The following is a 26,587-nucleotide window of genomic DNA, read 5'->3' as shown; positions in this document are numbered from 1 at the left end:
ACCAATGCCTGCATGTTCTTCTCTGGATCCCAGCATAAGGTATGAAACCATTATAATAGAGAATGTGTTCACTACAACTGGTGCTACTTTATATTCCTGTAAAATATATCTCCTTCAATCAGTTTTCTTAAATGTTCTTTTTTTTGTAGGAATATACTATGCATGACACAATAGGATGCTATGTCGATTTCGATAAAGGGCAAATTGCGTTTTCTAAAAATGGTATGTAGTTTACTTCTTTTCCATTTAACTAGTGAATGAAATTTATAAAATCATTCAGCGTAATGCTTATTATTATTATTATTATTATTATTATTATTATTATTATTATTAGGAAAGGACCTCGGAGTTGCATTTGAAATTCCACAGCACCTGAAAAACCAAGCACTTTTTGCATCCTGTGTTCTAAAGGTAATATCTGGCTTTTCCAAATGCACTTGAGACTTATTCTATCCAATTCAGATGCATACTTCACCTCTGTCGTGGCAGACTCATTCCATTTCTAAAGTTGCTTTAGAAACTCCCATTGATTTCAAGAGGGGTGACATGGTGAGTGAAGGGGCTACTGTGGAAATGCTAGTTATACGGTTCTTTTGGATCCAGAGCCTTAGGTAATATGAGTAGGCTGGCTAAAGTACTGTAGGGTATGTTGTGTTTTTGTTTCAAGTAGTCAGTGCTTAAAGATGAAACTTTAATTGCTGGTGCTGTAAACAGCTAAGACATAACAAATGAAGGGTGGAAAGGGACAGAGCATTCAAGTTTATATCTGGCAACTATTCAAAGTTATGGATATGCTAAATACAGGGGGGGGAAATCCTAAAGTTGCCACAAGAAGCAAATCAAGCCAGCTGGATAACAGGCTCATAGGGATGTTAACTCCACTTTTTCAAAAACATTTTAAAGGCAGAAGTGATTTGCCCCGTGGGGCAGAGTTGTAGTGCTAGCTACTCAGCAGTGGCATCATTGCTGCTTACTGAAGGGAGGGAGGAGGAGGCAGGGAGCTCAGGGTTGTATGGGCACACTGGCAGTTACACTGGTGTGCCTGCATAGCCCTGGCCTCCTCACTTCTCTCCCTCTCGGTAAAGTTAGTGTTAAGGCTCCATTCCACTACGTGAACTGTTTCTGTTTAAAGGTAAACACTGCATGGATTTTATACAACATCCTGTTGACACTCTTTATGCAAGATTGTGTGTTGCATATTCTTTCAGAATGCAGAATTAAAATTCAACTTTGGAGAAGAAGACTTTAAATTTCCACCCAAAGATGGCTATATTGCTCTTGACAAGGCTCCAGAGAGTAATGTTGTGAAATCCCAGCAGGCAGGTATGTCTGGGGCACACTCAAGTGTAAGCGCCCCCTTGAGAGATATTTAATACAATATAAAGTTAAAACCTTGAACATGCCATTTGAGACCTTCCCTTCTTTAAAAAAAGTAAAAGTAAAATTATTTCCGATTATCAACTCAAAACATTTAAGGAACATTTCTCCACATTTCCTGTTTCAGGAACTGCGCAAGTAGCTCAAACGAAGAGCCAGCCGAATGCTCCGAAAGCCTTAATTGTGGAACCATCCAGGGAACTGGCAGAGCAAACTCTGAACAATGTGAAACAATTCAAAAAATATGTTGATAATCCTAAATTAAGGTACAACAAAATTGGGCTGCAGGAGTTTTAGGGTGGGGCTGGTGGATTTCGTTGAGATCCTTATGATTCCAGCATGCTTCCATACACAGCCATGCTGCTCTCTTACTCTGCTGGTTAAGATGACTTCACAGTACGAAACATAATCTAACATATGCTTCTTTTAGAGAACTTCTAATTATTGGCGGTGTTGCTGCAAGAGAACAACTTTCCATATTGGAACAAGGGGTAAGTTTGAGTTGCTCTTAGTTTGCATTATATCTACTAAGATACATCTTCTTTTAAGTACACCGATGAAATCTAGTCTGTATGCCTTTTAAAAAATGTATGCCCCACCTTTCCATTGCCATGATGTCTTTGGCAGCTTAAAGTTAAAAATAATAATGATTCTGGTCAGAATATACAAAAGAATTTGAGGTCAACAGAAAGGGACGTTCTCACTGCCTCACCCCAGTGAATGTTGCTCACTGTGGGAGGATGCAGAACAAGGCCTTCTCAGTTGTTGCTCCCCGACCATGAAACTCCCTTCCTCTGAAGGCCTGGGTTTATGGTGTTTTTGTCTTAGCAATAATTTCAGTGTGTATATAATCCACATGTTTCAGACATAATCTAAACATACTGGAAAGACTCTTGCTTATGACTAGACTCAGAAAACGTTCATGTTACCATGTTGTTTTGGCAAAGATGGTGTACTGATGCACCATTCACATTTTACAGGTAGACATAGTAGTGGGAACTCCTGGGAGACTGGACGATCTTGTATCAACTGGAAAACTGACTTTATCACAAGTTAGGTTCCTGGTTCTTGATGAAGCTGTAAGTGTATAGAACTTCCTTTTGAATAGCATATAAAGAAAATTACACACCGTGTGTGGTACCTGCTTAGTGTCCCTCTGTCCTGGAGCCTCCTTCCCCCCCCCCCCCGGAAAAATAATTCTGCTCTGGGAGTTGGACTCCGTGGAGTAGATTTGGGGAGGTACAGGGAACTGCAGTGTTGAGGAGGAGTTGTCAAAAATTGCCTCCTTCCCATTCCACACTGATGGATCTCTTCTGTCCAGGAACAGATACCAATTGGATGCCACCCCATGGCCAGTGCTCTACAGTATGCTCAGGATTCTGTGACCTCCATAATTTGTTGACAAAGACATGGTTGGTCCCGTGTCCTGGCTAGATCCTGTGACTGGAAATAATCAGCTTAGTGTGCTTCCAGCTAGTCCTGACTTTCTAAGGCCCTCCCAGTCTGACTTCCACCTTGAGTACAGGATGAAGAAGAGAATTGTAACTGGTCACAATATGACTTTCAACTGTCCCTCTTCTCATTTTTATACGTCAAATTCCTTTGTGGCCTTTCCCAACCAAAGGAGGAGGTGAAAGGTTCTAATTAGTCAAAAGGATTGTTCATGGCATAGTCAGATCTGCTGCAGGTATTTTAGCTTTAATGAGATTATGTAATGCTGCTTCTTCTTGCACAGGATGGCCTTCTCAGTCAAGGTTATTCAGACTTCATAAACAGAATTCATTCTCAGATTCCTCAGATAACTTCAGACGGAAAGAGGCTACAGGTATGAGGTTTGCTTACTGTTTCATGGTTGACATTTTCCCATAATTTAACATAGCTGCTAGTAAATGTTGATCACTTATGTTGGTCACTAAGGAAACATTGTTTTTGGAGCCGTTGGGCCCATGCACAGTATATTTTCTATCAGTTTAGCGGGAATATTTTATTAGAATAATGTAAAGAATAAACGAAAACTGGGAACACTCCCAAGTGTCTCCTCAAATTGATGGTGTCCTCAGTTCTTTGCCCACCACCCACAGTGCATCTAGGCCTTGTGGAAAGTGAAAGCACTGAAAATAATACAAGCAAGAAGCTGATCTATCCTACTCGAAGATAAGTGTTGAGAGGCCTTGCTTAGCTTCCTCCTTCTCTCATTAGTCTCTCATGCACATGCATCACAAAATTAATTTTTACAGACAGGAGGCTGTACATATACAGTCTAAAATAATAATAGGCTTTTGCATCTAATTGTTTATTACCATTTCAGTGGAACAAAATTAATGTGTCCCAGAGTTGTAGTTCAGCATCCCTATACTTCAAAAGGACTTATGTGGACATCCATCTACATGCCTCAGTTCGTAATTTGGAAACTGACCCTTTCTTTTCATCAGTGCCAATTCATCAGATGTAAATGTCACAAAAGCTGATGTTTGGGAAAATGCGTCTTGACTAAAAGAGGCTTGTTTTGGTTTTTTTAAATTGCAGGCTGAAAGAAAGGCTGCTTCTGTGTTGTGACATGTGCAAGCTGTGATAACAGTCTTTACCCTAACTTTCTTTTTAGGTGATTGTCTGTTCTGCAACTCTGCATTCATTTGATGTGAAGAAATTATCTGAAAAGATTATGCACTTCCCCACTTGGGTAGATTTGAAAGGAGAGGATTCTGTCCCAGATACAGTGCACCATGTTGTTGTCCCTGTAAATCCCAAAAATGACAAATTTTGGGAAAAGCTTGGTAAAAACCACATCAGAGTAAGTAGTACAAAATCTGTTAGAATAAACAGGGTTTTAAAGTGTCCAGATCATGATTTCAAGGCAAGCACACAAACATTTAAGTTGGAATGGAACATTGTAAAATAAAGGACAACGCAAATGGGATTCTGTTACCCAAATTAGGAATGTTATAAACATTGTTATTAAATGTTGTTTTCAGCTTGAAATGTAGTTCAGGAACTAGAAACAATTTGGAAATGTTGTAAGATGTGTAAAGGGCTTTGTTGTCTTTTTATTTTGCTGTAGTACTGTCCAGTTTCCTTATCAGGGTTGGGAGGTTGGGTGTGGATTCCTCCCTCCTTCTCTCGCATGTAAATATCCCTCTCCCTTTCATTTTGGAATGGCTGGCAGCAAGTCTGCTCTGGTGTTTTCGCTAACCCTGATTAGCTCTAATTTAATTACAGTTTGCAAGCTGTTTTCTCACAGCCGCTTTGAACATGTGGCTTCAACCTGACTATGGCTATCAAAACTGCTAGGATAGATGTAATACGTATGGAAGTTCAAGCCCACTTCCCTCAGGGAATAAGGTAACTTGCAACACCTTTGCATCCCTGGTATGGTAAGGCTTTAACATATTTACATGAACCACTTTGCTTTTGTTTAATTGGTCTGTGGTGATTACATATGTCACTGTGTCAAGCCTTTCTCTGATGGTATATGGTCCTTCCCAGTTAGCCTGTAATTTGTCATGTTTCCTGGGTATGAACGCCATAACCACATCTCCCACATCATACACACGTTCTCTGGCTGTTCTGTCACACCGCTACCACCACATGTGATGCATCCTATATTAATGTATATATGGTAAGTGTTGTTGTTTTAGAAGATACATGGTAAGTGGAGTGAAAGAGGGGGAGTGAATGGGCAGTAGAATGCGAGATGATTGGCTGAGTGTTTAAAATGGCTGAATGTATAAAAGGAAGAGTGAGAGTGGAATAGGGGGGGAGAAGAGAAAGAGTGGATTGCTTGGTGGGGTTTAGAGAGTTGTTTACCAGGAGGGAGGTGGAGTTCGGATTAGTATTGAGTAAAACCGTATGCTTATGTGCCTTAAGAAGAAATCTTGTTAATCTTGTTAGCTTTGTTATCTGTAATAAATACTTAATTTGGTTTACCAAAGGCCTGATCCTTGGCTGGGGTTTCACAGACCAGAAGGGAGGGTAAGGTAATGACCAAGGCTGAAGGGGAACTGTAACAAATGGTGGCAGCGGTGAAGAGAATAACAATACCAGTATTCAGAGTCTCTGGGAATACTAGTATTGGGACGTTACTGGTGGTTGCCTAGCAGGGGGATCTGTTGAGATCTGTGCTAGAGCGGATAGGTAAACCATAAGAGAGAGCGGTCCGGACTGGTGGAGTCCCTGGTGGTGCCTAGTGACAGGCAGTAGCCACGTGCAGGTAGGAACCTGACAGGGAGAGCCAGGGAAGGACGCATCACATGTGGTGGCAGTAGCGGTGGGATACGAACAACAGAGAATCCAGATACGAATACTAGAGAATCCAGAACAGTGGTGTGGCAAACAGAAATAACAAAACAAGATTTCTTGTGAGAGTGACTGGCAAAGAGTGTGTGGCAAAGAGTGAGTGAACTCAAACACCATGGCTGAATACATAAAAATGAAAAGAGAGGAGCTGGTGGAGAAGTGCATAACATTCAATTTACCTCACGAGGGTAAAGGGGTAGATGAATTGAGGGTAGCACTTATAGGATTTGCTACTGCCCAGCAAAAACAACTTGTCAAGGAAGAGACCCCAGAAGGATATTTAAGCAATCCCGCTTATATAGAGTACTTGAGAGAGAAGTTAAGATGGGAGACTGAGGAAAAAGACAAGCAGAGGGAGTTGGAAGCTGAGAGATTGAAGATGGAAGCTGAGAGATTGAGGATGGAAGGTGCAGAGAAGGAAAAACAGAGGGAGTTGGAAATTGAGAGAATGAGATTGGGGTTTGAGGAGAGGGAGAAACAACGAGCATTGGATGCTGAATTACAAGTAGAAAAGTTAAAATTTGATAGAGAGAAATTTCACTCTGAGGAGACAAGGAAAGACAGAGATGGAGCAAAAATAAAAATTACTCCAAAGGACTTTGCTGTCTATGAGCCTGGTCAAGATCCTCAAATTTACCTCAGCACCTTTGAAAAAGCAGCTCAGTTGTGGGGGCTACCTGAAGATAAATACATGCAGTATTTATCAAACCTGATTAAAGGGGAATTGGCTGAGGTATACCAATATTTCCCCTCAGACAAGCCCGTCACCTATGCTGAATTCAAAGAAGCAGTGTTTAAAAGATTCAGACTGGGGCCTGATTATTTTAGAAAGCTTTTCAGAAACTGCCAGATACAGACAGGGAGGTCTTTTGTGGAACTGGGAGCAAAGTTGATGGATATATTTGGAAAGTGGATGAGTAGTGCCAAAGCTCAGTTAGTGGAAGAGGTGAAAAGCCTCATGATACTGGATCAATTATACCATCAGTTACCACCAGAAATAAGGCTCCTGGTCAAAGACCGTTCCCCTACATCTGTGCAGGAGGCCGCAGAGATGGCGGATCACTTTGCCTCCAATAGAACTGGCTGGGTGGGGAAAACATCAAGAGATTTTAAACCCAGACCATATAGTGCTGGCAGAAGGGATGTGGTACCACAGCGAGTGAGTCCTCCATTAAAATCTGAAGGGCACAGGACACCCCAGAGTGGATCTGTGTACCCTAAAAGTGAGGAGAAATTATGCTACAAATGTGGTAGACCGGGGCACCTACGTTTTCAATGTGAGGTTGCCAACCCCATTAGTAATCCTGCTCAGACAAGGGCAGTGAAAACAGAGCCCAAGGCTTTAGAAGCAGCGAAAAAGGTTCAGTTTTGCCAGATAAACTGGACAGAAGTAACAGACCTTGATTCAAGTCTGAGAGAGGAAGTGAGTGTACAAGGGGCAAATTATTGGGCATTGCTTGATACTGGTGCCGCTCAGACATTACTGAGGCCGGATTTAATAAAATCTGAGGTAATATTACCTCAGGAAACTGTGACTATCCAAGGAGTGAGGGGTCAACCAGAAAGTTTGCCTGTGGCCCTGGTGGATATGACTTGGAGAGGCCGAGAGGGCCGATATAAAGTAGGCATTAATGCCCAGCAACAAGAACCAGTAATACTGGGAAGGGATGTAATGGGCGCCCAAGGAAAGATCTATGTAGTGACCAGACAGCAAATTGGCAGAGAAAAAGAAGCCATATTAAGGGGGGCTGAAACAAACAGGGTGGAATCTGTTAACCAGCCTCAGGTCACCATAGCAACCACTAGCAGGCCTGCTGAAGAAGACAAACTATCAAGTGGTCTCTGGGGAAGAAGCAGATCAATTCAGGGAAGAGCTGCATAAAGATATAAGTCTGAAGCAGATAAAGGAACAAGCGCTGACCCAACAGATTCCTTTCACTGACAAACTGAGGAATCAAGTTGTGTGTGAGAATGGGATTTTATATAGACTGTGGATGCCTGCTGAGAGAAAGGATGAATTAACATCAATGATGGAAGTAGTGAAAGAGAATTTGAGTCATGCACAGGAGAAGCAAAGTTACTGGTATGACAGAACAGCCAGAGAATGTGTGTATGATGTGGGAGATATGGTTATGGCGTTCATACCCAGGAAACATGACAAATTACAGGCTAACTGGGAAGGACCATATACCATCAGAGAAAGGCTTGACACAGTGACATATGTAATCACCACAGACCAATTAAACAAAAGCAAAGTGGTTCATGTAAATATGTTAGAGCCTTACCATACCAGGGATGCAAAGGTGTTGCAAGTTACCTTATTCCCTGAGGGAAGTGGGCTTGAACTTCCAGATTTGGTACAGGAAAGCAAAGACAAAGGAGGGGTAGATCAAGTGGAATGGTCAGAGGAGGTGAATGAGGAAGTAAAAGAAGAGATTCTGAGAGTTTTGAAAACCTATAGGAATCTCTTTAGCAACAAACCTGGCCGAACCAGTATAGTTATACATTCCATTGATACTGGAGATCATGCCCTAATCAGATCTGTTCCGTACCGTGTGAATGGGAAAGTTTTGAATGAGATTAAAAAGGAGGTGGAAGAGATGCTGGAATTAGGAGTGATCAGGGAATCCATCAGTCCCTGGGCCTCAAGTATTGTCCTGGTTCCGAAAAAAGATGGAACGACAAGGTTTTGCATTGATTATCGGCTAATCAATAAAATTACTGTCCCAGATGCGTATCCTATGCCTAGGGTAGACGCTATGTTAGAGTTATTGGGGGCAGCAACCATTATCTCTACACTAGATCTCTGTAAAGGATTTTGGCAAATGGAACTAGACGAGCAATCCAGAGCCAAAACTGCCTTCAGTACACCAGATGGGTTATATGAGTTTGTGACCTTACCCATGGGACTAAGGAACTCACCAAGTTCATTTCAGAGGCTAATCAATACTGTGTTGCGAGGCATGTCAGATTTTGCAGTGGCCTATATCGATGACGTGGCCATTTTTAGCAAGTCGGTGCCTGAGCATGTCCAACACCTGACAACAGTATTGGAGGCCTTAAGAAAAGCAGGCCTCACAATAAAAGCTAAGAAATGCCAGTTTGGACTAAAGGAAGTAATCTATTTAGGACATAAGGTGGGGAGTGGGAAAATCACCCCCTTATGGAGCAAGGTGGAGGCAATACAAGCGTGGCCGATCCCCTTAACCAAAAAACAAGTAAGGGCATTTCTGGGTGTGGCTGGATTTTATAGGAAGTTTGTGAGAAATTTTGGGGAAATAGCAACCCCGTTGCATGAATTAACAAAGAAGAAGTGTTCTGAGCGTGTGGTATGGACGGATGAATGTCAGAAGGCTTTTGATCTACTGAAGCAAGCCTTGTGCCAAGGACCCATATTAATAGCACCAGACTATGAGCAACCATTCATCGTGGCTACAGATGCGTCGGACCTGGCGCTGGGAGTCGTCTTGCTGCAGGAGAGAGAAGGCACCAGACATCCAGTGGCGTATCTGAGTCGCAAGCTGACGCCGAGGGAGAAAAACTATTCGTCGGTCCAGAAGGAGTGCCTAGCGGTCGTGTGGGGACTGAACAAGTTGCGCCCATATGTGTGGGGACGAAGATTCACAGTGACTACGGATCATCGGGCCTTGTTATGGTTGCAGACTATGAAAAACCATAACACTATGCTGCAGAGGTGGTCCTGGGCCCTACAGGACTATCAAGTGGACTTCCAGTTCATCAAAGGCAAGGACAATGTACTGGCCGATGGACTTTCCAGGCAAGTGGCTGGGACTGCAGTGACGTGACCAGACAGAGGAACAAAGGAAGACATTTTCCCCATAGAGACTTTTATTTGTTAACGCGACGTATAAATCCTGGAACAGGAATAATACTCTGCTGTTGTTTAAGGGGGGGGAAATGTGATGTTCCTATATTAATGTATATATGGTAAGTGTTGTTGTTTTAGAAGATACATGGTAAGTGGAGTGAAAGAGGGGGAGTGAATGGGCAGTAGAATGCGAGATGATTGGCTGAGTGTTTAAAATGGCTGAATGTATAAAAGGAAGAGTGAGAGTGGAATGGGGGGGAGAAGAGAAAGAGTGGATTGCTTGGTGGGGTTTAGAGAGTTGTTTACCAGGAGGGAGGTGGAGTTCGGATTAGTATTGAGTAAAACCATTGAAGCTGAATGTTGGAAGATTCAGGACAGACAAAAGAAAGTAACTTCCTCACACAGTGCACAGTTTAACTGTGGAATTCGCTCCTACAAGAAGCTGTGATGGCCATTGTGAGGCGTCCTTCCCTGGCTCTCCCTGTCAGGTTCCTACCTGCTCGTGGTTACTGCCTGTCTCTAGGCACCACCAGGGACTCCACCAGTCCGGACCGCACTCTCTTATGGTTTACCTATCCGCTCTAGCACAGATCTCAACAGATCCCCCTGCTAGGCAACCACCAGTAACGTCCCAATACTAGTATTCCCAGAGACTCTGAATACTGGTATTGTTATTCTCTTCACCGCTGCCACCATTTGTTACAGTTCCCCTTCAGCCTTGGTCATTACCTTACCCTCCCTTCTGGTCTGTGAACCCCCAACCAAGGATCAGGCCTTTGGTAAACCAAATTAAGTATTTATTACAGATAACAAAGCTAACAAAATTAACAAGATTTCTTCTTAAGGCACATAAGCATACGGTTTTACTCAATACTAATCCGAACTCCACCTCCCTCCTGGTAAACAACTCTCTAAACCCCACCAAGCAATCCACTCTTTCTCTTCTCCCCCCCATTCCACTCTCACTCTTCCTTTTATACATTCAGCCATTTTAAACACTCAGCCAATCATCTCGCATTCTACTGCCCATTCACTCCCCCTCTTTCACTCCACTTACCATGTATCTTCTAAAACAACAACACTTACCATATATACATTAATATAGGAACATCACAGCTTCAACCTGACTACGGCTATCAAAACTGCTAGGATAGATGTAATACGTATGCATGGCTAATTCAGAAAATGGAGTGGCTGGGGGGATTTGTACATGATGGGGAGAGTAGCAGAAAAAGACATGTTGGCCCACAGGCTCTGCTAATCTGACTAGAGGAGAGTAGAACAAAAATTGCATCTGCCCTGGTCCTGTCATTTACGAAGCTTGGATGAGAACGTAAGGGGGAGGGGAGATTTTAGTCTGACTCAACGTAGGTGGATATTAGAAGGTATGTGGATGGAAGAAGCAGTTATAGGGCATTACAGGGCATGCAGGGTCCACTCTTGTATTCAAAGCCTTGTTGCTTAGAACCATAATATGAGTGTCATGAAAGTACCCACGAACAGTGCTTGATGCTCTCTTGCTGCTTCTAGATGCCAGTAGAAAAGCTTTTACAAAAATTTATCTAACAAAAGCTTTACCTAGACTAGAAAGTCTGGAGAAACTTTATATAAAACATATTATTGCTGTGAAGTTACCTTACCAGGACGTTTTTGTGTGGAGAAAGTTTTACTCCAGAACTTTCCTTTTCTTTGTAAATCAGCAGCTATGTTTGACTTCAACATAGCTGGTTGATTAATTGATTTTAACTTTTAAGCAAATCCACGTTTCATACAAACTATTATCTAATGTATACAATTTTCAGAAAGCAGCAAGATGGTGGTCTGCTTTATGACCCTTTTTAAGCCCACCCATACTTGGCTCTGAGCCAGGAGGAGAAAAGCAAGGCAGGGACATTTCTCTTAGGCTTGGGGTACTTTGGAAGCTCAACATGACATCACAGGAAACTCCTTTGAAGGATACGCAGTGTTGTGATCCAGTCTACTCAGAAAGGAAAGGAAGGGGGGAGGTATGAGTTTCGGGCGCCTCAGCAGTCAGAGGAGGCAGGGCTGGAGATTGTTGTGTCTGAGCAGCAACGAGCGGGAGGAAGGCAGTCAGCTCTTCAGCCAGTTCCCATGAGTAATGCCCTTCCTGAGGAGCCAGGCGCACCGCCCCCAGCTGAGGTAGAGAGCCCGTGGGGGGAGGCTTCGGAGTCAGCGTCAGATCCTCCTTTCCCAAGCGGTTCTCAGGAGGAATCCAGTCTGGCACCTCCCTCTGACCTCGAGGCTGTTGCTCGTGAGCAGATGTCTTCCGATGAGCAGTTGGAAGTGCGCCCCATGTTCCCGCCGGCGGGAGAAACGGTCAGGGCAAAGACAGGATTTACGAAGGAGCCAACGTTTACGTTCAAAAACCTCCCCTATATAAACCTGTCGTGCCCGGAGGGAGTTCGTTGTGTCAACTTCCTTCATACGTTGCAGAGCATGTCTAAGTATAGTTAGGGACTTTAGTGAGTTAGCATAGGGTTCTAATGAAGTGCAATTCTTTTGATGTATCCATTACTTTAATAAAACAAGATTTACCTGCACACGCACCCCAGCCTCCTTTCGACTCTGGACGGGACAGATTGACACAACCACCACCATCCCTACTCAAACCAGTTCCCATGGCAGACAACATGGATCAGAACGGAGCAAGAGGGGGAGTACCTATCACCATGGAAGCCTTGTATGCTGAGATCCAGAACCTCCGAGTGACTACGCAAGCCCTACAAACCGAGAATCAAAACCTCAGAACCGCAATGCAAGCCTTGCAAGTGGATAACCAGAATCTTCATGCCTTGGTCGCCCAAGTTCAGGCGGTGCCTCCTGGTGCGGCTGCTCCTGTGAAATCTCCAGTGGGGCTCCCCGTGCGATACGGGGGCCAGAGTGAACAGTTTGCCACGTTTCTAGCCCAATGTGAGTTGTACATTCAGGTGCGCAGAGCGGAGTTCCCGACGGATGATGCGAAGGTGGCGTTCGTCATCAGTTTGTTGGAAGGGGAAGCGGCAAAATGGGCCACCCCGTATTTGATTCGCAACAACCAGATATTGCGCCAGTTTGATGCCTTCAAGAATGCAATGGGGGAGATGTTCCGAGACCCCCAGAGGAAGGAGACGGTTGCACGTCAGTTAGGGACCCTGAGACAAGGAAAGGGGTCCGTAGGGCAATACACAAATGCCTTTCGTGTTTTGTCTCAAGAGACGGAGTACAATGACCCAGCCTTGATGTACTTCTACAGGAATGGACTGAGTCCAGAAGTGTTGGATGAACTGGCGTGCTCCACACACCCCGACTCACTGAGCGGTTTGATTCAACTGAGTTTGCAAATAGACAGTCGCTTAGAGGGAAGAAAGTTAGAGCGAAGAATGGAGCCTCCACGGAGTCAGGTTGCTGCTCCGCCGCCCTGCGCGTGCCCCGTGCCCAATCCTGGCATCCCTACTGTTTTGGGAGAGGAGCCCATGCAGATTGGGGGGGCTAGACCGAGATTGACAGAGGAGGAGAGGAAAAGACGACGGAGGGAAGGACTGTGTCTCTATTGCGGAAAGCCAGGGCACCTCGCGAGAAATTGTGCCGCTAAAACCGGCAGACCCTAGCTGCTGGAAAACTTCACATCCCAGCTCTCGTAGAGGCTAGAGAGTTGCGGGGTGCTACAGACACTGAGCCTCCGTTACGAACCCTTCCCTCCCAAGGGGCCCTTCTGATGCCCGTTCGCATCACCCTATTCTCAGGTGAGAGCTTCTCAGCCAAGGCTATGATAGACAGCGGAGCATCCTCTTGTTTCATAGACCGAGAGTTGGCGCTACACCATGCTATTCCCACAAGAGAATTAAGCCTCCCGTTGGCAGTGGAAACCATAGATGGCCGGCCTCTAAAGTCTGGGGGGGTGACTCGGGTGACTGAGTCAGTGGAAGTGGAGGTCCCTGGGCATCGGGAAGACCTGTCATTCTATGTGGCGTCTTTGCCGCGTTTCCCGGTGGTGTTGGGTATGCCTTGGCTGGTGAGGCACAATCCCACAATCTTTTGGGATGAAGCTGTGGTAGTGTTTACCTCCAAGCACTGCCATCAACATTGCAGACCTAAAGAAGAGTCACAGGTGTTGGCAGGGACGTCTTCCCCTGGGGAAATAACTTTGCCCGCCAAGTATGGGAGTTTTCGAGATGTCTTCGATAAAAAGGAAGCGGAGCAACTCCCTCCTCACCGACCCTATGATTGTGCCATCCATTTGGTGCCTGGAGCAAACATCCCCACCGGGAGGATCTACTCTCTGTCTGAACCAGAATTGGCGGCGTTAAGGGAGTTTCTGGACACTAATTTGAAGAAAGGCTTCATTCACCCTTCGCAGTCCCCAGCTGGCGCGCCCCTGCTGTTTGTGAAGAAGAAAGGGGGGGGAGCTCCGTCCCTGTAATGATTATTGAGCCTTAACCCAGATCACTATCCCCAACAGCTACCCACTGCCTCTCATTAGAGAAATCCTGGAGAGGTTGCGTTCCGCCAAAATTTTCACGAAACTAGACCTGAGGGGGGCTTACAACTTGGTGAGGATTAAGGAGGAGCATGAATGGAAAACGGCTTTTCAGACCCGTTACAGCCAGTATGAGTATTTAGTAATGCCCTATGGGCTGTCGGGGGCACCTGGAGTCTTCCAAAATTTCATGAATGACATCTTCAGAGACTTTGTGGACCGCTTCATGATAGTTTATCTGGATGATATTTTGATCTACTCAAATAATCGGGAAGAACACGATTCCCACGTGCGTGCCGTGCTGCAGAAGTTAAGAGAACACCGCCTTTACGCGAAGCTGGAGAAGTGCGGATTTGACCTAACCACATTGGACTTTCTGGGGTATAGGATCTCTCCATCAGGGGTAGAAATGGACCCAGAAAAAGTTAGTTGTGTGCTCACATGGCAACCCCCCAAGACCAAGAAAGATTTGCAACGCTTCTTGCGCTTCGCAAATTACTACCGTCGCTTCATAGCCAACTACTCTCATCAGACAGCACCGCTTATGGATTGCCTGAAGGGCTCAGGGCCATTTAAATGGACAGAAGCTGCACAAGAGGCTTTTGAGAGTCTGAAGCTAAAGTTTGCTACCGAACCCATCTAACAGCACGCCAACCCGGCGCTTCCTTTTCTGCTCGAATCGGATGCATCGGACGTGGCTGTCGGATCAGTTCTGTTGCAGCCTGCCCAAAAAGGGGGAGGGCTGATGCCTTGTGCATACTTTTCCAGGAAGTTAAATGACTCTGAACGAAACTACACTGTGTGGGGAAAGGAGTTATTAGCTATTAGAGATGCCTTTGAAGCCTGGAGACACCATCTGGAAGGGGCGCAGCATGAAACTGAGGTGCGCACGGACCATCGTAATCTAGAGAGTCTTCACACTGCCCGTAAACTCAATCAGCGGCAAGTGCGCTGGGCACAGTTCTTCACACGGTTCCATTTCAAAATTCATTACATTCCCCAAGCCCAGAATAAGAGGGCAGATGCTCTCAAGAAAGCCCGAATTTCTGACAGATCCCACCCCAAGACAGTTACAGTACATCATCCCACCCAAACGGGGAGTAGTAGGGGCTTGTCAAGAGTCTTGGGAAGCTGAAGTGCGTGAGGCGCAACAGCAGGACCCTTTCGTGCAGGAGCAGCGGGTCGAAGAAGGCGCGTCTCCCTTGGCAGAACAGAAAGACTTTATATGGAAAGGGGACCTACTATACCATCAGGAAGCTGTTTATGTGCCCCCGGGAGAACTGCGAGCAAGGGTACTACGCCAGTGCCATGACGCCCCTACGGCAGGCCACTTCGGGGTTTTTAAGACCATTCAAGCTGTCACTCGGGAGTTCTGGTGGCCCAAGGTAAAGAAGGACATAGAGCACTATGTTCGCTCTTGCCCCACTTGCATGAGGGCTAAACATGCCACTGGGAAGCAACCAGGACTCTTAGAGCCCCTCCCCACCCCCGGAGGCCCTTGGAGAATGATCACAATGGACTTTATAACAGACCTTCCACCATCGCAGGGGAAAACCACAGTTTTGGTGGTCGTAGATACCTTCTCGAAAATGGCTCACTTCATTCCGTGCACAGGACTCCCAAATGCTCAAGAAACGGCTAAGTTGTATGTGCAAAATGTGTACCGGCTGCACGGCCTGCCAGATAGTCTGGTTTCCGATCAAGGCACACAATTCACTTCCCGCTTTTGGCAAGCCCTGTGGAAATTGCTACAAGGGGAGCTAAGACTGTCTTCTGCCCATCATCCCCAAACGGATGGGTAGTCCGAGAGAGTTAACGCAGTGTTGCAACAATATTTACGTTGTTTTGTGGGATATCAGCAAGACAACTGGATGTCCTATCTACATTTAGAAGAATTTGCCTACAATAATGCCGTGCATTCGCACACGCAACAGACTCCTTTCTTCGCCAATTTTGGCTATCACCCCCAAGCTTTCCCTGCTCCAAAAGACAGTTTATCAGTCCCAGCTGCTGAGGATTACTTGGAGGAACTTCACGCCATGCAAAAACTACTCCAGGAGCAACTAGAGCAAGCCAAGTTGGATTACAAACGCACAGCTGATCAGCATCGGAGAGAAGGGGAACCCATACGAATTGGAGATCAGGTCTGGGTCTCCACCCGTTTCCTAGCTATGCCTGGCCGATGTCGTAAGCTGCAAGATCGGTGTGTAGGGCCCTTTGAGGTGGAGGCTCAGATTAACCCCGTGACTTATAGACTAAAATTGCCACCCATCTACAAGATGCACCCAGTCTTTCACAGGGCTCTATTGACCAAGGACGCTGGCCCTGACCCTTACCGTCCGCGGGTGGAGCCCGTGCCTCCATTGTTGGTGGAGGGGCAGGAGGAATACGAAGTAGAACAGATTTTGGATTCGCGTAAACGCAGAGGGCGTCTTCAGTACCTGATTCATTGGAAAGGGTACGATTCAACTGAACGTTCCTGGGAAACAGGAAAACGTGCACGCTCCGACTTTGGTGAGAGAATTCCATGAAGCCTATCCAGAGAAACCTAGACCTCAGGGGTGGGAAGGGTTAAAGCATGGAAGGGGGGATGATGTTGTGATCCAGTCTACTCAGAAAGGAAAGGAAGGGGGGAGGTATGAGTTTCGGGCGCCTCAGCAGTCACACCCCAGCCTCCTTCTTTCGACTCTGGACGGGACAAGCAGGGTTGTTGGTGTGCACAAGTTTTGCCTAGCTTTTGAGAGTAGGAAAAAACGATAGATGTCTACATTTGGCTGAACCATTTCAATTTCAGCCTTAAGATCAGGTTATAAAGCTTTGTGGCTGCAAGTGTCTGTGTGTAAGGGTTGATAAAAATAGAAATGACCGTGTGCCTTCTGCTGCCCTGCATTCTTTTGTAGCAGTCCCAAATGCCTTTGATCACTTTTATCTTTCACAATTTAATTTTACAGACTGATGAGGTGCATGCAAAGGACAATACAAGACCTGGTGCTAATTCTGCAGGTAACCAATTTTTTGGTAAATTGAATATATATTTGTAGAAACCAATAGCCTAAGGCCATACTACCCTGAACATGCCCGATCTCGTCTGATCTCAGAACCTAAGCAGGGTCAGGCCTGGTTAGTACTTGGATGGGAGACTGCCTGAGAATACTGGGTGCCGTAGGCTTAGAGGAAGGCAGTGGTAAACCACCTCTGAATACCTCTTACTGTGAAAACCCTATGAATATATCCAAAAGTTTCATAGGGTCACCATAAGTCGTAATCGACTTGAAGGCATATAACAACAGAAACCAATAATTTTAGCAAAGTTTTTCAGTGAAGGAAAGGCCCTGTGAATCAGTGAAGCAAAATCACTTCATTTTGTTGTTAAGGTATAGTTACAGTGAACCATAGAAAATATTTTTATTGAATAGCAAGTTACAAAAAGTATTACCCCAAATGAAAAATGCTTAACTAGCATTTTAAATTAAGTTTTAGAACAGCCAAAATCTATGGCTGTCGTTCTAGAAGGAAGTGACTCAATTAAATGGTATACTTGCCCGTCAAAGTAAACTGCTTTAGTTTTTCAGTGTGTACATGTTCAGTACACTGCGTAGGAATAATTTATCTTCTTTTTTAGAAATGTGGTCAGAAGCAATCAAGATTTTAAAAGGAGAATACACCGTTCGCGCCATCAAGGAACACAAGATGGATCAAGCAATAATCTTCTGTAGAACTAAGATAGATTGTGATAACATGGAGCAATACTTCATGCAGCAAGGAGGAGGTAGTAATTTCATGCCTGTTAGTCTTCATTCCATCTATTAACCAGGTGATACCGGTTTGCAGATCTTTCCTCCGGTTTTGATTGATTAGTTTTGAATGCAAGTTTTTTCTCATGAGTATTTTCCATGATTGGTAGATTTCCTGCTGCTTCAGCTGCTTATACATGATACCCTTTCAAAGAACTAGGGGATTGTGGCACATTTACTTCCCTGCAAAAACAAGGAGGTGCAAAGCTGTCTCACAGCTTTAAGTTACCCTTAATTAAGCTTACTAGCCCAGAAGATGTTCACAATCGGATTACTCTCCCTTAATTTGGGTGGCAGTAGAGGTAGTGTGCAATCAGAAATGGTCCCCCCATCATAAGAAAGTTTATTTCTGCCATTTCCTCTTCTTGAGTGGAATGGTATCACAGAGCCATTTACAAAGTATTTGTTCCATGTTCCTTTGGATGGCAATTTAATTTAGTTAAAATATTCATACGTTGGTTCAGTTGTCTTGTATTGCTATTTTTTATATATACTCCTGGTTTGTGTAACTAAACGAAACCTTGACTTAGGAAGATCATGTGGACTCGCAGCTGCTCTGCTCTTCCCTGGTCCTTTTGCTGCTGCGTTGAGCTACGCCAACATTTTGCCTTTCAATGCTGTGCGAGCCAGGCCACTGTTGAAAACTACCTCCTACTATGAAGAGTGTATAAATATTTCAAATAAGAAAACAAAAGAAATTCCACCTTTCCCCAGTGCAAACAGTGCGTTTTAAATCAGACACAATATAAGATTTGCTCCAAGATAAAGCCCTCTTTCATCGTTTTTTTTTATGATGGGCAATCCTAGTCTTCAAAATATGAGAGTCCTAATATACTTCTGTTTTTGTTTGTTCTTAAGGTCCAGATAGGAAAGGACATCAGTTCTCATGTGTCTGCCTGCATGGTGACAGAAAGCCTCATGAAAGAAAACAGAATTTGGAGCGCTTTAAGGTAATTGTTAGGGATATGATGTTTAACAAGCTAACCACCTAACGTTTTATTAGAACAAATGGGTGACACATCTGTCTCTTGTGGTAGAGAAAATAAAAATATCCTTTTCTTATAAACACAAGCAGAAGTTGCATTTCTTCCTTTTAAATTGAAACTTAACTTGGATGTCCTTCAATCTTTCAAAATGGCACCTATATTGAAGTGTTGATGGTATGCAAATTTATTTGTTCAGTTGGTAAAAAGGTAATTAAAAAGGGTGGAGAGCCCTGGTAATTGCATGTTACCTAAAATCTTATTGTTATCATTATTTCCTTATTTTTTCATTTTATACATTTATTTATTTATTTATTAGATTTGTATCCCACCCTTCCTTCCAGTAGAAGCCTATTTATTATATAAATAAAACAGTCATCATAACTGGGAAATTTAAAAAAATAGTCAGTAGTGCATAACTAGTTCATTCTTTTAGGATGTCCAGAACTAAATAAAAGAGAGATAAAGAAAGACAGAAAGTAAAGATAAAACAGATACCTTCCCCCCCCCTTCCCTCTTCGAGGGTCTAAGTTTCTTCCCCTTTGGTAGAACTATGGCAGAGCTTTGGGCCACGTTATAAACCTATCTGCACTGACACAAACATTCTTTAGTGCCAGTATAGTGTGCACTGTATAGAGCCTCCATCAGTGCAGATAGCCAGGCCCTGTTGAATCTCATATAGTGACCCTAGAGCAGCTGTGCATTATCTACCAAGACTACTGCAACTGGTCTGAGCAGTCACCACAACTTTTCACTCAGGAACTTCAAGCCCACAGGGCCCCTATTGTTTCCATATCTGGTCATGATCCAATGGCAGCCTCTGCAGTAGGGCTAAATGTTAGGATCCCAGCACCTGAAGAATAAGAAAGATAAGGTTGTCAATAGCATGGTTTGGAGACAATGGGTTTGATCCTAAGATTCGATGAGTAGAACGCATGGAAAGGGTGATTTTCACCAATTCCCCTTCTTCTGTACTCCTCCCTCCTGAAATTTGTTCCCAAGGGTAGAAGGATTCTCCTGATTTGCACTGGAGGTGTTATTAGGGGGGAGGGCGAAATCAGCAAAAATCACATCCTCTGTTAACAATTCCATTGGGTTAAAATCCTTTCCATTCACAGAAGGACTCGCTTTGTGAATGGATGGGCACTGGGATTCAACCCCATATCTTCTACTCACATTAATATTTTAGATGGTTGTGAAACCTTGCATTTAAACTGATGATTATATGTGAATGAACTTAAAATACATGGCTGTTTAATGAACGTCTATGTTTAGAAAGGAGATGTCAGATTCTTGATCTGCACTGACGTAGCCGCTAGAGGAATTGATATCAGCGGTGTTCCTCATGGTAAGACGTCTGAACACCTATTTAATCCTCTCTCTTTCAATGTTTTTTTTTAAAAAGCACTCAAATCCATCCTTAGGTTCATAAGTCCCATAGAATTCAGTGGGCAAGCTAACTCCCATTAAAATCAGCATGACTTAAAAGTGTTTAACTTGGAAGAAGGACTGTAGTTCAATGGTAGAGTATGTGCTTTGCCTGCAGAAGGTACCAGGTTCAATCCCAGCACCTCCAAGCAGGGCTGGGGACTTTTCTGAAATCCTGGGGACCTTTTTCCAGTCAGTGCAGAAAATACTGAGATGTATCAGCTGTTTGACCTGGTATGCTCTTAGCTCTTGCTGGATTATATTGCACATCTTATGTGCTGAACAACTGGTGATAGGCAATAGGAAATTGTGATATAGGAGATGCTGGGAGTTTTCCATAACCTATAATTTCACCTATAGAAATGATGTTCAAAATGTGTGGGGGGATTTTACAATTTGATGTCTACTCTCTTCCCCCCCCCTTTTTTTTTTTTACCAGTTATCAATGTCACGCTTCCAGATGAAAAACAGAACTATGTTCATCGGATTGGCAGAGTGGGAAGAGCTGAACGGTATGTTTTGGAACCCTTTTTTGATCACACTTTGTTTTTGCTATACTTGAGACTATTAACTAAAATAAACTTGTGTGTTTCAGGATGGGCCTGGCTATTTCTCTTGTGGCAACAGAAAAAGAGAAGGTAAGATCTACTTCCATGAATATACAGCAGAATAAGATCCCTGTATCTTATTATTGTCTTAATTTTGTACTTTGAAAAGTGCCTTGCTCATACCATATATAATAATGCTTACATGTCACCTTTCACATCTAAAGATGCCAAACAGTGGTTGATCAAATAATGAAAAACAATTAATGCAGCCATTTATTTACTGTTCCCTAGTACTTAATTCAAAGTTATCAACTATGTCAGAAATTTGGTATTGCAACCACTTTAGTTCATGTTTTAAATGGGTTCTTTAATAATAGTTAAACATTTGTTGGCTTTGTCTCTTAACGTGTTCAACTGTCTTACCTAGGTGTGGTATCATTCATGCCCCAGTCGAGGAAAAGGTTGCTATAATACTAGACTGAAGGATGACGGTGGTTGCACCATATGGTACAATGAAATGCAGGTAACATTTCTACTACTGCTGCTAAAACCCATTGTATCTTATTTCACGTGTCTAAAATCAGGAAGGCTCAGTGCTCAGACTCACAAGAGTTCAAAGTAGGTATTTTTATTTATTTATTTATTTAATTCAATTTTTATACCGCCCATAGCAAGGCTCTCTGGGCGGTGTACATCAATAAAAATATTTACATTCAATATAAAAATCACCTAATCATTAAATCAACAATTTAAGCACACAACAAAAGTAAAATTAACATAATAAACCCATATTAAATACAAATAAAAGTACTTCGGGGGGAAAAAAGATGGAACATATAACTATCATTACAACATTAAATACTAAATACTAAATCTTCAAACCCCAGCTATTATAATTACTGGGGAAACTTGACGTTCTCCTTCCAGTGAAGGAGGTAAGCTTGAAATGTGTTATTTCTCCCACTAGTTCCTCAGACAGGACCAAGTTAATTATTGTTGAGTCCAGTTATTGCAGAGACACCCTCTCCCCCCTCCAAGTTCCAGCCCTGTTCTGCTGCACAGCAACAGGACCCTTCTTTTGCTACAGCTCCCTCTTTGTTCTTGAATCCCAAACCATTAAAATTCATAGGAAAAACCACTGAAATTAAAAACTTTTTTTTTTTTTACAAAAACCTGACATTTGAATTCACTTGGATATGGATCAACACACTGTAGTTGTAATCTAGAGCCAGGGTGCCATTACCAGTGTTAGCAAATGGCAAGAAGTACATAATGGGAAAGACTAGCTTTTCCATTCTCAAATGTACATAACTGGCTCAGCTTGCACCCACAGGTCTTCATTCATTTCCATGGAGAAAGCAGAATACAGAGATGTGCTCCCCTCTTCATGAAATGAATGAGAAAACCCCAGTGCTGATCAGGGTGCACATAAGGATCTGAATCAGAATGTGTATCTTGTATATAGAGGACAGCCTCTAATTTATTTCATCTGCTACATAACTGGCTTATTGAAAAATGGTTCTGTATCAGTTATACTGAACTTTATTTTAGCAGTCCACTTAACTCAGGAGTGAGGAACCTGTGAGCCTCCAGATGTTGCTGCACTACAATTCCCATTATCCCTCACCATTGGCTGTGCTGGCTGGAGCCAATGGGAGTCCACTGGGTTCTTCCACCGCTGAGTTAACTCTTCTCGAGCAAGAGATACACAAATTTAAAACATTCCAAATATTTCATTACATGATGATTGTGTATTTTAAGTCAGTAGGCCTACAGGGGCCCCCCTGCTGATCGTAGGGCCCGAGGAGATGGTTGATCTTGGGGGAAGGTGCTGTTTTAGGTGTTAGTTCATAGGGTACTAAGGCTTTTGCTAGCCTCTGGCATTGCATGCAGTAGCAACAGGTAGCATAACGATTCTTTGTCTGTAATTGAGTGCACCCTTATTAACCCCTAAAAGTTGGAGATCAACCAGCTAAAGTTTTAAATTTCATTGGGTGACATCCAGTTGTGACCAAGCAGAATGGACTTGGGCTCATGCAATGAAGCTGCTTCTTCTCTCCCCCTCCCCCTCCCAAATTTGTTGTGGAGGGAGCGGACAGAAGTCTGTTCTCACAACACTGGATATCCCCCATTGATTTCGACAGAGCTTATGCTCTTATCTTTTTGACTTGATCATGTTTGGCATGGCCTATACCTGAGTATCTTAATCATATGGCCACGTTTCTTCATGGGATTGCATACATTTTAATAGAATTGGTGCTATGTGCTAACTTTTAATGTGGTCATGAATGTCATGCTGAATCAGGAACCATCTTAGACCAGCATGTGTGTGATTTTTTTTTGTGCACTCTCTTCCCTTAGCTCCTGGGTGAGATCGAAGAGCATCTGAATTGTACCATTTCACAGGTTGAGCCAGATATCAAGGTCCCAGTAGATGATTTTGATGGCAAAGTCACCTATGGGAAAAGGAGAGCAGCTGGTGGTAAGTAAAGAACTACAGGCGGGGCCTGCTTATATGGCAGGTTCCGTTCCGGACCCCCACCGTAAAGCGGAAATTGCCGTAAAGCGGAACCCCATTGAGTATAATGGGGCGCGTTGCACGAAAATGATGCCAAAATTCCACAAAAGCGGCTTTAAAATGGGGAATGAAGGCCACCGCATTAGCGGAGCGCTAGGAAGCGGGGCCCTACTGTATACTGAATAGAAATCTAGCTATGTTTTGGAATAGCGAATTGGGTTCCTGAGAACTGGTTAACTGGAATTATTGTTGGGAGTTGATAATGTTGGCCCACATTTACTGTTATGATGAAGAATCGCTTCTCCCATCTCTTCTCTGGGTTTGCGTTGTTGCCATTGTTATCTAATTGGGTTCAGAGTACTAATAAACAGTAAACTGACATTCTCTTTACCACATATTTTAGAATTAGTTTTTAGATTTTTTTAATGTAAGTTAGAATCTTACAAGGCCTTCCTTGTTAGATATTTACGGATACTTGAGTTCGATCTTCAAATTCCTATATGAAATGAGCTAATCTTCACCTTTCCAATTAATGTGCACACCAGAATTTAGCTATATTTTTGTGGTGCAGTTCCTGGCAGTTTAAATATATCAATGTGTATTTAAATTCCTCAGAGAAAATGTGTGTGTGTGTGTACTGCCTTCAAGTCGATTCCAACTTATGGCGACCCTATGAAGAGGTTCATGAGGCCGAGAGGCAGTGACTGGCTCAAGGTCACCCAGTGAGCTTCATGGCTGTGTGGTTATTCGAACCCTGGTCTCCCAGGTCGTAGTCCAACACCTTAACCACTACACCACAGAGAAAATACACATTTAAAAACACTGAAATGTTGAGGGGTTTTTTTTTAGAAAAATGATAGATTATTGTGGAAATAGAATTATGGGTAGACATATCCAGACATGGACCAGTAATAGATTTGCCCATGTGTAACAACAGATCTGTTATGATAATAACAAAGTAGCTAAAAATCAACTTGATGTTTGGGTTAAAATAAATTGCATTGGAGATGATGAAATATAGTTTGGGGTTTCTTGTACACAATGTTTTTGGATGCTTTAGCAAGTTTAACTAAACCAGGAGTTGCCAACCCATCACTTGTGGGAGCCATTGTCCCTACAAAGGTCTTCAGTTGGGGCCCCAAGCAGGTAGCCTGGAATCTGAGCTTTCATTTTCTTTAAAAAAAAAAAAAAAAAAGTAAGTCTAGTCCTCCTGGAAAGAAAATTACAGAGCAAAATATACAGGTATTGAGTTGTTTGGACATCAAGCAGTAGGAATCCCTGGGGTCCTAAAGAGCTTCTGTTTTCTCCTCCCTTTTAGTGCACTTTTCCGACTTCTGTTTTTTGTTTTTTTCCCCCTAGTCCTTGGAACCTCCATAGTTTGCCTTTTTTTCCCTAGCAATCAGAATGCATCTTTCCTCTGCTGGGTTTGCCCAAGATTAGATAGTGTCTGGAAGTTATTTTCTGCAACTACTACTACACAATAAGTATTAGGTGAATGTTAAAGAAATCTCCCCACCAGAAGGCAAATGTGAAAAATTTATAAAGAGGCATAGGCGTGTCTCCTGCTTTGCAGGAGCTGAAGGACTCATTAAGAATTAGCTGTATAGTTAACTTAGAATATAATGGTATACACTTCTACTCAGAAGTAAGTCTCTGTGTTTAATGGGGCTTATTTCCAGGCAAGTTGGTACGGGATGGCAGCCTAGTCACCTAAGTACAGCCTAGTGATTTAGGGTTGAAGAAAAAAAGGATTCTTGTGCCTTTAACAGCTGTATGGCAAGCAGAAATTAAATAGCCCAACCCTTTTCTAGTATGGAAATATAATTATGGGAAAGCTTCACCATGACTACTCTCTAGTTTTATGTTATGCCACATCCCCATGATAGCCATTTTATATTATGCCACACCCCCATGGCAGCCATTTTCTGACTGGTGCCCCCAGAACTCTCTCAGAATTTGAAATGTGCCCTCTGGTTCAAAAAGGTTGGCAGCCCCTGAACTAAGGTATGAGTATCCACAGTCAGAGCACTTGAATTGTTTCAGTGAACTGAAAATGGACATCCATAGTTTATGCCCCTGAAATGTGTTCAGCAATCTCAAACGCTGGTCTATAATAATTATTTTGAATTAGGAATTGAAAAGTATTCTAATCCAATTTTCCATAGGAGGACTGCCATCAAGCGGGTAGCATAGCTCCACCTATCGTCCAAGGCTGGACGATAGGTGGAGCTATGTTACCCGCTTGATGGCAGTCCTCCTATGAAAATCACCCTTCAGGTGAGACCAATGGTCCATTTTAACAGATAAGTATGGCAAGAATAATCCATATTTTGAGCTGTTGTAGCTCAACAGTAAGTACAGACGACAAACATAATTTAGACTTTGGTTCTTTTGGCAGGTGGATCGTATAAAGGCCATGTAGATATTTTGGCACCTACAGTACAAGAGTTGGCGGTCCTTGAAAAGGAAGCTCAGACATCTTTTTTGCATCTTGGTTACCTTCCTAATCAGCTGTTTAGAACGTTTTGACTTGGGCCGCAGGTGAGAGTTGGGTGTTAAGCCTCAATCCTGGAAATACTAAAATTCCTGTAGCAGTAGGTCTTTATTAACATACACCAATCTTGCATGTTGAGCAGTGTTTGAAAAATGTAAACCTTTATGAATTAGTATTGACCTAATAAAAGTGGGCTGCTTAAACCATATTTGTGTGAATTTTTTTCCTTGCCCTACCAAGATATATGCATAAAATCTCCTAAAAATGCAAGATCACTATTTGTATTTATCTCCCAGCAATCCCTGATCATTAGCCATGCTGGGTGGGGCTGATGGCAGTTGGAGGTCAACAATATCTGGAGGGCCACAGGTTCCTCACCTTGATGTGTATATATAATGATCATGTAAACTCTGATGGTTGAAGATGCTGACTGTAGCCTCTCTTTTGGGGGTAGGCTTTTATGAAGTGGCTGATATTTTATATCTTGCCATCTTGAAAATGAAGAACAGTTTTGGCCCTGCAAAAGTGCTGTGAATTATCAGATACACTGATGTAGAATTTCTGCTTTATTTAAAAATGTATCTCAAAGGATTTCATTTAGATGTTTTTGTTTAACCTCAGTGCAGGTACGCAAAACAAAAAAAACTTAATAGACACACAAATTGAAATTAAATATTGAACATTGCTGTTCCATTAAATAATAAGAAGCAGTGGGAAAAGGTGTGGTTAACAATGAACTGAGTATTTTAAGTACTTCCCCAGTGAGAACAGTTAATACTTCAAGCAGTATCTTACTTAGTCAGTATGAGTTTGTGTCTGGAATATTGTCTCTTCAGACTGCAGGTA

The 26,587-nt window shown here is 43.1% G+C and overlaps 1 protein-coding gene and 1 pseudogene across 1 annotated transcript in view; both read left to right on the top strand.

Annotated features, from left to right (window-relative positions):
- Positions 1-25,949, top strand: part of DDX1 (DEAD-box helicase 1) — a 35,831-nt gene extending 9,882 nt beyond the window's left edge. The window contains exons 10-26 of the mRNA XM_061622742.1: positions 150-222; positions 335-411; positions 1,209-1,323; positions 1,505-1,643; positions 1,808-1,868; positions 2,358-2,456; positions 3,113-3,202; positions 3,980-4,168; positions 16,928-16,979; positions 17,599-17,745; positions 18,629-18,720; positions 20,029-20,101; positions 20,621-20,693; positions 20,777-20,819; positions 21,157-21,252; positions 23,091-23,211; positions 25,646-25,949. Coding sequence (XP_061478726.1) covers positions 150-222; positions 335-411; positions 1,209-1,323; positions 1,505-1,643; positions 1,808-1,868; positions 2,358-2,456; positions 3,113-3,202; positions 3,980-4,168; positions 16,928-16,979; positions 17,599-17,745; positions 18,629-18,720; positions 20,029-20,101; positions 20,621-20,693; positions 20,777-20,819; positions 21,157-21,252; positions 23,091-23,211; positions 25,646-25,776 — 1,671 coding nt within the window. The 3' untranslated portion in view covers positions 25,777-25,949. The remainder of the gene's footprint in view (positions 1-149; positions 223-334; positions 412-1,208; positions 1,324-1,504; positions 1,644-1,807; positions 1,869-2,357; positions 2,457-3,112; positions 3,203-3,979; positions 4,169-16,927; positions 16,980-17,598; positions 17,746-18,628; positions 18,721-20,028; positions 20,102-20,620; positions 20,694-20,776; positions 20,820-21,156; positions 21,253-23,090; positions 23,212-25,645) is intronic.
- Positions 17,027-17,145, top strand: LOC133384591 (5S ribosomal RNA; annotated as a pseudogene).
- Positions 25,950-26,587: the final 638 nt, after the last annotated feature.

This window comes from Rhineura floridana, chromosome 4 (genome assembly GCF_030035675.1).
Source record: "Rhineura floridana isolate rRhiFlo1 chromosome 4, rRhiFlo1.hap2, whole genome shotgun sequence".
Taxonomy (NCBI): Eukaryota; Metazoa; Chordata; class Lepidosauria; order Squamata; family Rhineuridae; genus Rhineura; species Rhineura floridana.
This window is presented reverse-complemented; position numbering and strand designations above follow the sequence as displayed.